General features: G+C 36.4%; 2 protein-coding genes across 3 annotated transcripts; one reads left to right on the top strand and one right to left on the bottom strand.

Moving 5' to 3' along the window:
• The first annotated feature begins 1,501 nt into the window (after positions 1–1,501).
• On the top strand, positions 1,502–12,133 carry LOC137245031 (DDB1- and CUL4-associated factor 11). The gene is made up of 9 exons (XM_067775023.1): positions 1,502–1,589; positions 1,675–2,143; positions 2,216–2,489; positions 5,155–5,301; positions 5,368–5,943; positions 6,016–6,171; positions 11,126–11,232; positions 11,388–11,534; positions 11,670–12,133. The coding sequence occupies exons 2-9, from the start codon at positions 1,943–1,945 to the stop codon at positions 11,688–11,690; spliced, it is 1,629 nt and encodes a 542-aa protein (XP_067631124.1). The 5' UTR covers positions 1,502–1,589; positions 1,675–1,942; the 3' UTR covers positions 11,691–12,133.
• Positions 11,714–14,761, bottom strand: LOC137245030 (uncharacterized protein DDB_G0286299). Of its 2 annotated transcripts, XM_067775022.1 has the most exons (3): positions 14,467–14,761; positions 12,755–14,398; positions 11,714–12,682 (listed from the first exon to the last, which is right to left on the bottom strand). In XM_067775022.1, exons 1-3 carry the CDS (start codon positions 14,537–14,539, stop codon positions 12,201–12,203), a joined length of 2,199 nt encoding a protein of 732 aa, XP_067631123.1. In that variant the 5' UTR covers positions 14,540–14,761; the 3' UTR covers positions 11,714–12,200. The 2 variants fall into 2 exon arrangements, with proteins under 2 accessions (XP_067631123.1, XP_067631122.1); XM_067775021.1 differs by having other exon boundaries at positions 11,714–14,398; positions 14,467–14,758.

Genomic DNA, 14,761 nt, shown 5'->3' with positions numbered 1-14,761 from the left:
GAGTTTGAGAAGAACTCTTTTTGGTAAAAGTCTAGAACAGGGGTCGTCTGCTAATACGCGTCCAAGAATATCGAGAGAGGTGTCTCTGTCCGGAGATATTTGCAATGAAGAAATATCCATAGTATTTTTGCGCAGAACACCTTTCTGCATTGGCGGCTTCGGCCGCGCTTATAAAAAATTACCCTGGGTGGGCCCAACACCGGTTTGGAGACCAAAACTATATCCGCGCTAAGACACTTATGTTCACAATTTTTTTTTTGTGGGTACTCCAACATTACAACAACCACATGAAAATCTCTAACTTCAACTGCAAATGTCTCCGGATAGAGATAAAATGTTTCTTTTCCGTCTTCGGATTATTGTTGTCGAGGTCAGTACGCGATATTTTTGGACGCGTATTAGCAGTGTCATGCTGTCGTATAGAATTACCATCGGCTGAATTAGGTGTTTAAGTCAAGCAGCCTTGGTGAGGGTGGGGAGGACTATCTAACCCAACAGTTCCATTTCGGGTAAATGGCACCCGTTTGCACGGTAACTCCATCGCGAGTTCCGTGCTTGTCTCAGTATCCCTCTTTCATTGATTTTTGTTATCTCAATATCTGATTAAAGCATTAATCAGCATGAGATATGTGTTTTTGTCACAATTAACGAATTTGACCAACCTTTTCTGCCCAGCCGTTGCAACAATGTATGATACATTAGTTGTGTTTTTTTTTACATCTATAGACGTTTACGCTTAAACTTTATATGGACTGCTAAGCGTCAAACTTTAAATACACCTCTGAAATTGCTGCGATTAAATTAGTCTAAATTTCAGATGTAACTGATATATGTGTCTATGTTTCACCCTCTACACTAATTCTATGTATTCTATGCGTGTCAAATATTCATCGCAACTGATTCAGCTATATGTTATACGTTATGGCCACCAGAGGTTTGTGTCTCCGATTTTAGGTACACCCTGTTTTGTTGCTAGTTATTTAACCACTGCCGCTAGATGGGTCTCCTAAGCATTATCTAAGCAAGGATAAGCGTTTTATTTACGCGCAAACGTAAACGTATACGCGTGTAAAAAAACGCGGCTATTGTTGACGACGACATTCTTTTTTGCTTTCTATGAGTGCACCCATGTTATTTAAGAACAATTAAACAAAACAAAATACTGAGTAAAAACAACAATGTGGAAAGAAAATGTCAAATTACAGTTCAATTACAGAGCTCTGTATATACCAAGGCGAATTCATCACAGGTGGAGTTTATCCCATCAGCTGATTGCTTCTTCTTGATAATTTTCCATACAAAGCCTTGTACAATAAAATGTCAGTTAATCGAAATCTATGAAAATTTTCTTTTGACTTGACATTCTTCTGCACGGCGATTTGATTGAGTTCGCTTTGCCACCTGGTATAGATTCGCCTTGGTATTTACAGAGGTCAGAACATATTTATAACAGAGCTCTTGTCAAAACTTGAATGTCAAAAAAATTCAATTAAATGGCAACATCGATTTGTGTATTTTGTATTCTTTGTTTTCATTGGACATTGCAATAACTGTGCTGGTGCAACAAGAAAAAGGTTTCAATTTTCGAGGTACTTGAACAGAAAATTTATGAAAAACGTATAAAATCTTAAACGCCAAGAATTACATATTTTCTTAACAAATTTTGCGTCCAAGACTGATGAAAAAGGGAAAATTACAGCGCAAGTCTCTGTGTGCCTCTAACAAATTGTGGGTCACAGCAACACATACGCAAAATCATCTGAAAGCCAGCAAATAAATAAACAAGAAGCAATTAAAAAGAAATTGCTGAAAGAAAAAAAATCTTGTCTATATATTTTCGAGTGCATAGTTTTGCTAAAGAAATATCACCATAAAACTTTAAACACGGACGAGATCAAGCAAAGCAAGGCGCAGTTAATTAGCGTGGAGTGTGAGAGGAGGTATGGGTAATCACATCGTCTATGAATTTGCTGAAGATGATTTCGAAGATGACGATGTGGATGAAATGCTTGGAGAGCAATTAAGTATGGCAGTTGGTACTGTTATGAGCCAATTGGAACGTTTGGAACGATTTAATCCATTGGAAAGGCCAACAACGCAAATGCCTGTGATACGAAAGAAACCAGATTTGCGAACATTTCGCGTAAGTTGATTACCACCCCCGAAAACTACTTTATACATGATTACAGTATTTACTTTTCTTTATTTTATGCAGCATACCATGTTGTACAAAGAAATTAAAGCCTTATGTGCATTGCCAGCAAATAGCAATCGACCCAGTGATCGTTGGTCCTTGACACGTGGTCTACTCAAACGTGAGAATGGCATTGCAGCACATCCAGCTGGTTCATTTACACCAAATCAACAACGTCGCATAGCAAATCTATTTGTACCTAACAATAAGGAAGAACGTCTTATGTCATTGGAAGCTAAAGTTTTTGTTTGCAAATTTAATAGAGATGGCAGCAAATTGATTACAGCTTGCCAAGGTATGTAGCATTTTAGTGTTGTAAGTAGTATTTTTATCAAATTTAGTTCAAGGTCGTTATGAATTATTTATAACGCCCTAGCCTTTAAAGTTATAAGTAAACTGTCAAAAGTGTTTTTGTTGTTATAAGAGTACTTAGACCTATCTAGTTGGTAAATCTTGTGACTACCGCTTTTGTTGTTATTTGTATTAACTGCAAAAACACATTGGGGAGTATAGAAAACTGTTAATTTTGCTTACAGACCTTTGTCGGATATGAATCGGGTACCCTTGAACATCGACTTCGAATAATTGATTAGTCGATTAACAACAGTTGTTAAAGCGCCAAATACACGACACGAACATTTCCGCGAACATTCCCGTTATATCATGTTTCTGCGACCTTTACTGTCGTGTACGGTGGTGTTTGCCAGTTCGCGCAAATGTTCGCCAAAAATCAAAATATTTTAATTTTTGGCGAACATTTGGGCGAACTGTTCGTGCGTGTATGGCGAAATAGCTCATAATCGTAGTAATTTCTGAACGGAACAGACGTGCGCGGAAAAGTAAAATGGACAATAAAAAATTTCTGAGTGAATTTATTGAAATGTATAAATCTTTGCCATCATTGTGGCAAGTAAAAAGCAAAGATTATTGTAATAGAATTAAAAAGAATAATGATAATGAGCAATATTGCTGCAGCACATCATCGCTGTCTGAAAGAGAACTAATGTTCGGCCAAAAGTTCGTATGGTGTATGGCCAAAGCTGCGAACAAGATTGCGGAATGTTCGCGGAAATGTTCGTGTCGTGTATTTGGCGGTTAAGTAAAATATTCGACTATCACTAATCGACCAGTTCTTGGATTTCGATAAGTTTCGTGGCCGAAAAATCCAATTTTAACACAACAACAAAAATCGATTGTTAACAGGGGCCCTGGTATCCACCTTCTAGGTTGCCTCACTTTGCCTAGCTGTTGTTGTTGTTGTTGTTGTTGTTGTTGTTGTTGTTGTTGTTGTTGTATTAACGTTAAAGACACCCCCTGAAGGTTTTGAGGAGTGTTGTCGGTATTGATGGTCCTTTTCCGGATATAGATCCGGCACATTTCGGTAAAAAAGCACCATAAAGGTACTAGCCCAACCATCTCGGAAACGATTAATATGACCACATTAGCCAGCCGATTGCATGCTACGCGTCCCCTATATGGTCGCCAAGCCTAAAAACTACTCACTGGAAGAAGCTACAGGCCTGCCAAAATACCGCCACGGGCTGTCTTCTTATGTCCCCAGAACACCATCTACATAATGAGGCGAGATTACTCTCCATCCGGGAGAGAAATGAGATGCTAACCAAACAGTTCCTGTTGAATACCAAGAAACCTGGGCATCCCAACAGACATCTGATTGATGAGCCAACACCGCCTAGGGGCTTAAGGAGTCATCTCCGTAAGCATTTTGAGGAAATACCGCACCTGAGAACTCAGCCGTATGAAGCAAAAAAACAAACAGGTCCTCAGTGAACTCCACAAACAGGCGTCGGACCTTTATGCAGGAACGCATACTCTCCAGGGAAACGCGAGTCACTCTAGCTCAACTTGTTCTGGATAACGTAACAGACTAAATTTTTACCTATCTAGAATCAACCCCCGACATGACACCAACCATCTCTTTGATTGTAATGTGGAACCAATACCTTTAACACCCGTTTCAACAACAACCATATTAAACCTTCTAGGCCATCCCGCCCCTACCTTTAGTTCCATCAGGAGTTTGGGGATGCCAGAGCATCGCTTGCTAAATATGTGAATGATGCATTCGTATTTGTAACAGGATTCCGCTCGCGTGGGTGATGTTGACAATTGGGTTGCAGGAGCTCTGGAGCTCCCCCAGCGGGTTAGGGGGGGTCAGAATATACCCGCGGTAGGTATGCCTGTCGTAAGAGGCGACTAAAATACCAGATTCAAGGGGCTGTGTAGCGCAACCCTGCTGGTTGCCAGCGCAACATATAGCTTCTCCAAACCCAATTGTCAACCTCACCTATCCGCGGCGAATCCTGTTTCACTAACAGACGAGGCTCTGGCGACGCTAAGCTCCTTATGGAACTTGGGGTTGGGAGGGAGGGGATGGCCTGAAGGTTTAATGTGGCCACATAAATCGTTCCCGAGATGGTCGGGCCAGCACCTTAATGGTGCTGTGGTACCGGAGCGTACCGGATCTGTATCCGGCAAAGGACCGTCACATCGATAACACTCCCCAAAGCTTCGGGGAGCAACCTTATCGCTACAACAACAACAACAGGAGCTCTGGAGCTTTAAAGTTTTGTATTGCGCTTATCAACCACTTGAATCTGTAATGCTTAAAGCTAAGAGTTATTAGAGAATACTGATTGCCGCTGCTACATCAACAACAATATTTAGAGTGATAAGCAAAAGGTGTAATATACTAAGATAATCCCTCAACAGACTTGAATTTGTACTGTTATTGTTTTTGTTGTTGTTCTAGCGATAAGGACACTCCCCAAAGGCCTTGGGTAGTGTTATCGATGTTTCGGGAATTACCTCTATCACTACAACAACAACAGGCCCTATTCTCTATCTTGATTCGAATGTTCAATTACCCTGAATCTATATTCGGCCCAAAATTTAGATGCAAATATAGACGTTTTCTTTGATTCCTTGTATACTTTCAGATTCAATTCTTCGCGTTTTTGACTCATCAAAAGGCACATACCACCGTATAAATCGCATAACAGCTGAGGTATGCAATTGGAGTATTTTAGATGTAGATTTTAGTCCTTGTGGACAATTTTTCGCCTATTCAACATGGGCGGATACATGTAAGTTTCATTTCACTTTTCATTTAGTTGCATAGATTTTAATGAATAAGTTCGTTTCTCCTTCAGTTTTTGTACTACCAGTAAATGGTGATGGTAGAGATTTTCAGTGGTTTAATTTAAATTCCGATAATTCACGTTCTGGAGTATTTTCTCTACGCTTTACACCATGTGGGCAAAGTATACTCGGTGGTTCAAATAACTCAATGGTATATATAGTGGATCGCGAGACACATACTGTACGTACCATAAATGCCCAACGTAATCATAAAACCGATATAAATGCAGTGAGTTTTGTTAGCGATCAAGATTCAAATGTATTTGTAACTGGTTGCAATGATGGTATATTGAAATTATGGGATTTACGTTGTACTGGTTCGTCAGATGCTGCTAGTTCGAGCAGTAGCAATCGCAGATATAATACAACACAATCAAGACATACGCCAGTTGGTGTGTTCAGAGGTCATTTGGATGGTATTACTTATATTGATCCACGTAATGATGGACATTACTTATTGACAAATTCCAAAGATCAAAGTATAAAAATTTGGGATTTACGTATGACAACGCCGAATAATAAATTGAATAAAGTTAAACTGCCATTAATTCCATGGGATTATCGTTGGGATACGGTGCCACGTGATTGTGAGTTGGTGCATTTTTATTTAGATAGGCATTTATGATAAATGTGTACATTACGAGTCTAAATCTTAATAGATTATAATCCAAAAGCAACATTGGAAGGTGATGTTAGTGTAATGACATATCGAGGTCATCGTGTGACAAAGAGTTTATTGCGTGCAAAATTCTCACCAGCTCTACAAACGGGTCAACGTTATATCTACACTGGCTGCGGCACGGGCAGAATCATAAGTAAGTATTTGCTTGTGGCTTTAGCTATATTCTGAAATTCTATTTGACATGTGATTTTAAAAACTGCATTAAAACAAAAACTCAAATTTTGATTAAACTTCGAAATTTAAAATAGAGGTATTAAATATAAAATCTGCGAATTCGATCAGTTTTATTCTGATATAAGGTTAAATAGTTTTCTTCATTCAAACTCTTGTTTTGAAAATACCCAAAGAATTTTAAAACTCAGAAATTTTTTCGAAATGCCAAAACTCCCGAATGGCTTGCGAACTTCGAGAAAGCATTCTTAAACTATAACTTCTCATAAGAAATACAAAACAAGGAGTTCACAAGGAAATTTGATTTGCCTTTTCTATAACCTTACTCAAAGGATTACCGTTTCTTAGTTTATGTAAGAATTCTCCATTTTTTTTTTAGAACTGTTGATTGCCATCAAAAATTAACCATTTTGAAGTTATGAAATTTATAATTTATTTAATAATTTTGGAAAAATTTAAACAACGTGACATCAGGACGGACAAGGCGACAGCTGTTTCGATTATACCTTGTAAATCTCTTCAAAGCCTTTTCTCCCGGGAGTGGGAGTCGAACCCGCACTCCTACGATAGTTGAAATGGTTACAAACGCCTTGTCCGTCCTGATGACACGTTGTTTAAAATTTTTCCCAAATTATTAAATAAATTATAAAATTAAAAATTGCTTGAAATAAATGTTTTCATACATTTAAAGCAAAAATTGACAAAAATTTTACTGCTTTCCTGACTCTTCTCGACCATTCAAAAGCGTTTGACTCGGTCGACCACACCGTTCTCTGCAAGAATCCGGACAACCTATTTAATTTCTCCAACTGTGCAACAGCCCTAATTAGATCGTATTTGGCCGACCGAACTCAGGCAGAAAGTCTGACTTCGTCGGTGTTTTAAGAGGAGTCCCACAAGGATCAATCCTTGGTCCCCTGTTATTTGTTTTGTATATAAACGATTTGCCTGGTGTTCTCAAGTATTGTAATATTCACATTTATGCTGACGACGTACAATTGTATATGTGCTGTCCTAGTGATCGTACCAGTTCATGTATTAATAACTTAAATTACGATTTGTGTCAAATTGGTACGTGGGCTTCTATGAACGGCTTATATCTTAACCCTAAGAAGTCGAAATGTATAGTCATTCATAGAAGGTCACTAGATAAAAGTGAAATGGAAAATTTAATTTTAGACAACACTATTATAGAATATGTTGACACGGCAAAAAATCTAGGTGTAGTTTTTAACAAAACCTTGACATGGAAAGATCACATCCTCCGCACAGTGGGAAAAGTGTTACATATTCGTCTACTAATAGCAAAAGCGTACTTAATACCTACGCTCCTTTATGGTTGTGAGGTTTACTCTAATTGTGACTATGTATGTAATAGGAAACTTAATGGTGTTTATACCAACATTGCTAGATACGTCTATGGGTTGAAAAGACTTGACCACGTCTCTCATCATGCTTACAGGTTGCTAAACATTTCTTTCGATAACCTTATTAAACTTAAAACGCTCACAACGCTACATAAATTAATATATATGAAGGAACCCGACTATCTGTATCGGAGGCTAAATTTTCTCCAGTCGTCTAGATCTGTTCTCCTTCCCCACTTCAGACATCGTATGCTAATATCTGATCGCCAGTTCTTCATTACTTCCATACGTCTTTGGAACTAGCTCCCTTCTAGACTTAGGCTTATAAGCAATGCTCTGCTCTTCAATAAAGAATTAACAAGTTTCTATAATAACCTAGACAATTAAAATACTGATTTCTTCTAAGCAAATGTACTCTATCATTCGTTTATTTATTTATTTACTATTTATTAAATATATTATTTATTGTAACCTTTTCTTAGCCATAGTCATTAGCTTAAGTTTCAAGTTTAAATTGTTCCTATTTTATGCCTTTTACCGACTAGCACTATAAAATAATTTTTGCCAAATTGTTGTGCTGGGATGAATTGCCTAATAAATACAAATACAAATACAAGCAACACGGGCAATCCCAGATTAACTCTTACAAACAGACAACATTTGGTTAATTAATTGTAGTTCTATAAATAGAACAAAAACAGCAACAATACCGGTTTCTCTGAAACCGCCTTACAAACATGCATAACTTCAACACAACTACATACGAAGTATGTGATGTGTAGAAGATAATATATGCGAAAGAAGGCAATTGGGAAAAACTTTACAACAACTAAGGCATGACGTAGCTGAATGCGTTTGTAACCATTTCAACTATCGTAGAAGTGCGGGTTCGACTCCCACTCCCGGGAGAAAAGGCTTTGAAGAGATTTACAAGGTAAAATCGAAACAGCTGTCGCCTTGTCCGTCCTGATGTCACGTTTAAATTTTTCCCAAATTATTAAATAAATTATAAAATTAAAAATTGCTTGAAATACATGTTTTCATACATTTAAAGCGATACGGACAATCCCCGGTTAACTCATATAAACAGACAACATTTGGTTAATTCGTTGTAGTTCTATAAATAGAACAAAACAGCAACAATACCAAGTTTCTCTGAAAACAGCCTTACAAACATGCATAACTTCAACACATAACTACATACGAAGTATGTGATGTGTAGAAGATAATATATGCGAAAGAAGGCAATTGGGAAAAACTTTACAACAACTAAGGCACGACGTAGCTGAATGCGTTTGTCAACTATCGTAGGAGTGCGGGTTCGACTCCCACTCCCGGGAGAAAAGGCTTTGAGGAGATTTACAAGGTATAATCGAAACAGCTGTCGCCTTGTCCGTCCTGATGTCACTTTAAATTTTTCCCAAATTATTAAATAAATTATAAAATTAAAAATTGCTTGAAATAAATGTTTTCATACATTTAAAGCGATACGGGCAATCCCCGGTTAACTCATATAAACAGACAACATTTGGTTAATTCGTTGTAGTTCTATAAATAGAACAAAAACCGCAACAATACCAAGTTTCTCTGAAAACAGCCTTACAAACATGCATACCTTCAACCCATAACTACATACGAAGTATGTGATGTGTAGAAGATAATATATGCGAAAGAAGGCAATTGTGAAAAACTTTACAACAACTAAGGCATGACCTAGCTGAATGCGTTTGTAACCATTGCAACTATCGTAGGAGTGCGGGTTCGACTCCCACTCCCGGGAGAAAAGGCTTTGAAGAGATTTACAAGGTATAATCGAAACAGCTGTCGTCTTGTCCGTCCTGATGTCACGTTGTTTAAATTTTTCCCAAATTATTAAATAAATTATAAAATTAAAAATTGCTTGAAATAAATGTTTTCATACATTTAAAGCGATACGGGCAATCCCCGGTTAACTCATATAAACAGACGTTATGAAATTTAATTCAAAATTCGAAAATCTATTTTTACATTCGATAACTGTTGCCAAAACTTCAAATTTAATTTCGAAATTTAAAAATGTAATCAAAATTTCGAAAGTTATTGTCAATCTAATTCAAATTGGATCTCATATTTCGAAAATTAGTTTTTAAGTTTAAAGCTTTGCTTAGATATACAAAAAATCATAAAAGAAAATTTAATTTTGAAACTGCGCCCTATTCTATGACTTCGACCAAAGGACTGGATTTTAGCTTTTCAAAGAATTCTGCAAAATTGCTGTATCTAGTTATTAGTTGAGTGAAGCAATTTCGGGCTATCAGAATTAAAATTAAAATATGTAAATGTATTTTAACATTTGAAAACGAACTCAAAAATTAATTACGAGATTCGAAAATATATTTGGTACTCTAAAATTGAGATACAAAGGGTGACAGTAAGAATTTCTTAGCTGCTTCGAATATAAATAAAAAAAGAGAATTTCAAATTCAAAATTTTGAATTACAAAAAATTCATACTTGATCAGGGCTGTTCAAAAATTATTATATTGAAGTGCAAACACAATACATATACAAAGCTATATGTGCACTGAAAATTTTTTAAATTAAAAAAGAAAAATTATTTATTTTAAATGTTTAAAGAATTTTGATGGTCCCCTTAATGGATAAATTTTTAGTTAAAATTTTTCTCAGTGCACTTATATTTTTGTAAAATTGTTTGATGTCAATTTGCTAGTGTAAATTTAAATATCGTAACGAATTTAGGGGAATTCCGCTTATTTGAAACCTTCTACTAACGTTCGAATCGCTGAACTGGCGAATAAATAACTCCAATATTCCGTATTGCAAACTGGTCTTTATTGAGACTAATTTGAGAATAGTACTTCACAATTATACTTCACAACCAATAGCGTGTTTAAATCAAACTGATTTCTGACTACTCAGCTTGCACTGCTTTTATACTCTCCGTTGCTTCATTCGCATATTTCTACTAAAGACTAGACGGTTCGCCTTCTAGAACTGCTTCTTCTCCTGCTTGGTAATTGAGCTACATATATGCGTGTGTATGTGTGAGTAACAACTTCGGCTGATGACTACATCTGTGTGTGTTATCTCTTCGTTGCCTTTTATGTATGTGTGTAAATCATGATTGATTTGTTCATGTACACGAAAGAGTGGCAGCTTGCTTTTTGTGTTGTGCCTTTATTTACTAGTGATGCTAAAATTCGCCACAATATCATACCGATGTGCCTTGGCTTCATATGCAAGTGATCTTCCTTTGCACTTTCATATGAAATTCAGGCACTCCCAAACGAATTGATTTTATGTGTGAGGGCATATGGGAGTGCTATGAAATTTTTTTTATATTCAAAGTGTTAATTTGTAGCTGTGTCTATTCTTCAGGGGAAAAACAAAAACAAAAGTACTATAAGTGGATAGGGGTTGAGCAGCTCAGTATTTGCTCAAACTTTTTTTAAATCGATTCTGCTGAAAGGTTTTCAATTACTATCATTTTTTTATATGAAGAGTTATCCTTTTTTAAAATGCATAATTTCATTTACTTACAACTTTTAAGTCTATGATGTACTAACTGGTCAAATAAAAGAGGCTATTGAGGGTCATAAAGATATCGTACGTGATTTGTCGTGGCATCCTGTACGGTCGGAAATTGTTTCAAGTTCGGTAAGCTATTAACGGCATATGAAAACAGTGGCGACCAACTAATCAGAATCGCTTAAGAATGAGCATTGAATCATTACGCTCAATTTCTTAATAGTTGTTAGCCATTGTACTAACACACTTATAAAAGTCTAATATCTAATAAAAACTTTTTTTAGTGGGACTCGCATGTCAACCTTAACACTTTCAAACATAATCCCTTACTGAAAAGACCCAGCTCTGGTCCAGGTTATCGTGGCTCGGTGCGACGATCGCTACGCATTGCGCACCAGAATGGCGACTTAGATGAAGCCGATGAAGATGAGGTAAGCAATTCAAATGGTCAAACATTTTAATCTTGAAATTCAAATAAAGTCTCAGTAAGACGATTGTTGATTGAGTTTCTTAAAATTTCATATATGCAACTATAAAGTCTAAAAAAAACAAATTTTCTCTTCCAGCCCGAGCAACAGACCTGGTAGCGATCACTTCCACCTATAAATAGTTTATCGCCAGAAGAAACTTAATCATAAGAAAGCATTGCAAGAACCAAAAAACATAAACACACATACTTTGTCTCTTAAAAATATACGTATATTAATATAAATATATATATTTCGGTTAATTTTCATGCTTATTTTTAAGTGTTGTACAACTTGAATTCAATTTTACGCAATCGAAACAAAAAAAAAAAAAAAAAATACATGTAAATATGTAATGTTACACTAATAGGTTTATTGTACCGCTTCCATAGCACGCAGCATGGTCTGCAGCGGTCAAAATTTTAATGGTTTTTTCCAGCAGTGAAAATTCAATAAATTTTTGACTACTGTTTTTATTAATTAGGTTACATTCACACCGTATTTGATAACATTAACCTAATTTAATTGAAAAATTTAAATAAAATTGCAATGAATTCACTCAGGCCAATGATGTTGATTTATTATTACTATATTTATTACATTACACACTATATACACCAAATTCTTATTTCATAATGACTGAAATATTCTTTTCCGTTTGAACATTTTCATATGCAGACGTGGTAAACGTTTCTCTTTCGCTTTATACGCGTTTACCATATTACGCTGGTATTGGTAAAATACCGCTTTTGGATTAGCTTGTTGATATTTATTTAATCTACAATTCCAAAGATCTGTAATACGACGCTCATCGTTGGGCATAATTTCAATCTTCAATTGTAGATCTGTTGCGTTGTGTGAATAACCAGGCAAGTGTGATAGTGTTGCTCCTTTGAAACTTTCTAAATCGACATTACGAAATTTTTCTGCACAAAATGACGAAATTGTGTAGACATTGTAAGAATTGTATGTTGCATTTAATTCGTCAAGAGTCAGCATTTTAGTGCTTGTTGTGGCTTCACCTACATCTTTGGAGGTTTTCTGCTTACTCGACTTTGAATTTGATGAAGCGTTTTTATCATTTTTTTGTTCAATGGCCGTGGGTTTTATATCTGTATTGGGCAGTTCAGTATCAAAAGTAGTCTTCAAAGTTTCTTTACTTTTGGAATTTGTATTTTTCTTACCGTCTGCATCATCTATACATGCAACACCTGCTGCGTTTTCTGTCACCAAATTGATTTCATCGTTTGTTGTGGGCTTTTTATCTTTTTTTCTTTTCGTTTTAAGCGCTTGAGATGCGTGAATATCGTAATTCTGGTATATTTCTTGCGATTGAACTTGTGCTGGTATTGTTTTCTTTGCCTGCGCTCCTAAATTGTCTTCCACTTGATCCGCAGCAACAACATCGCTTGCGTCGAACTTTTGTTCATCATCTTCCTTATTGAACTGTTTCTTTTTCTTCTTTGGTTCTTTCTGATTGTATTCTTCCACAGATTCATTGTTTGTCGAAGTCCTTTGGGATGTTTCTGCCGCTCGCACTACTCCAGATTTTTTCGATTTATTTACTTTACTAGATTGTTGTGCTACAAAACTTTCTTTAAGCTTATCCTCTGAACACACATCGCTTTTGTTGGACTGCTCCTTATCTCCTTTCATGGAATCCTCCTTCACCCTCGTTTCGTTTTTATTCTCGTCATGCTTAGGCTTCACAAATTCATTGTCCAATGGTACTTTATTTCGTTTATCTTTCTTTGATTTCTTACGCCTCTCCTCGGCGTCTAAATCATTTTGTTCTCGAGCCGGCGAAATCACATCGCTGCTTTCGATCGCCCCCTTCTTGCACTTCTTTTCCTTCTTCGGTTTTTGTGCATTTTCTTTTTGCGGGTTTTCGACAGCTTCTAGGGCATTGCGTTTCTTCCTTTTCTTTTCGTTATTATATTCAAATGCAGGTTCAGCCTGCATAGAGAGCTCAGTCGCCTCAGTATCAAGTTTTTTTCTCTTATGTTTCTCTTCCTTGTCCTTTTCTTGCACAACAATTGTGTCCTCCAGATTATCGTTAGTCTCCACCTTATGATGTAATTCCAGCTGCTTTCGCTTTTTAATTTTCTTTTTTGATTTTACAGCTTCACAATCCTCCACTATTTCCTCTTGAGCCTTTTCGAAATTTCCATTATTTTGCTGTTTTTGCTTACTTTTCATTGCTTCCATTTTTTGCTTAAAATAATCAGTTACGGAAAGTCCCGTGCTTACCGTCTGCACACCGGCAAAATTCGATTTGACTGCTTTTACCTCGTCGCAATTTGTAGTCGCTTTCTTTTCTGCTTGAGGCCAATTTATTTGTGTAAGCAATTCATATACACCATTATCTTGTTCGGTTTCAACAACTTTCTTTCCAAATATATTCGCCAAATCTTTTTCGCTATATTGGGCTATATCTTTTCCTTTGGTAAACTTGCGATAATGTACACGCGCCTTACTCATTTTTGATTTCTCCTCAATTGAAATACCACTAATTTCATCCTTGAGCTTTACTGCGGTGGGTATTTTAGTTGCCACATCGAAACCAAATCCTACTCTGGGCACTTCATCGTCATTGGGGCCACTTTCTTTAACTTCGTCATTATCAGCAATTAATGTTTTGAGGAAACCACTAAAATCTTGTTCATGCTGCGTCCAATGATCGTCACGATTTTCATAACCCAAGCCCTCAAAATTGTTACGCATACGCACACGCACAAAATCTTTACAGCCATTCTGATTGGCGCCCAATCCCTTGCCTTTTGACCATCCCATTTTCTTTAACATTTTTGTACCGAAAAGGGAATCATCTACATATATAACATTGATATATAATAAAAATAGACCATTTTTATAGACAAATTTGCGTCTTACATACCATCATATAGCGGCTTGCCCCGGGGCGTTAAAAGATAACGCTTTCTCTGTCGCGTTTCAGCAAGCATTGCCATTTTTAAGACGAATGTTCTATAAACTAAAATAATAATAAAATAAAATTTGTTGACTTTAATTGCTATATATTTCTAAATTTGGCTAAAAATACTGAATATAAAATCCAAAATTAAACAACAATCGCGAAATACCACACTGTCAACAACACGTGTTAAGGGTATGTTCAGCGGTAATTGAATTAATCAAAACACTCCCCAACAGTTTGTCGAAGTAGCAGGGTG

Source organism: Eurosta solidaginis, chromosome 3 (genome assembly GCF_040869045.1).
Source record: "Eurosta solidaginis isolate ZX-2024a chromosome 3, ASM4086904v1, whole genome shotgun sequence".
NCBI classification, from domain to species: Eukaryota; Metazoa; Arthropoda; class Insecta; order Diptera; family Tephritidae; genus Eurosta; species Eurosta solidaginis.
This window is presented reverse-complemented; position numbering and strand designations above follow the sequence as displayed.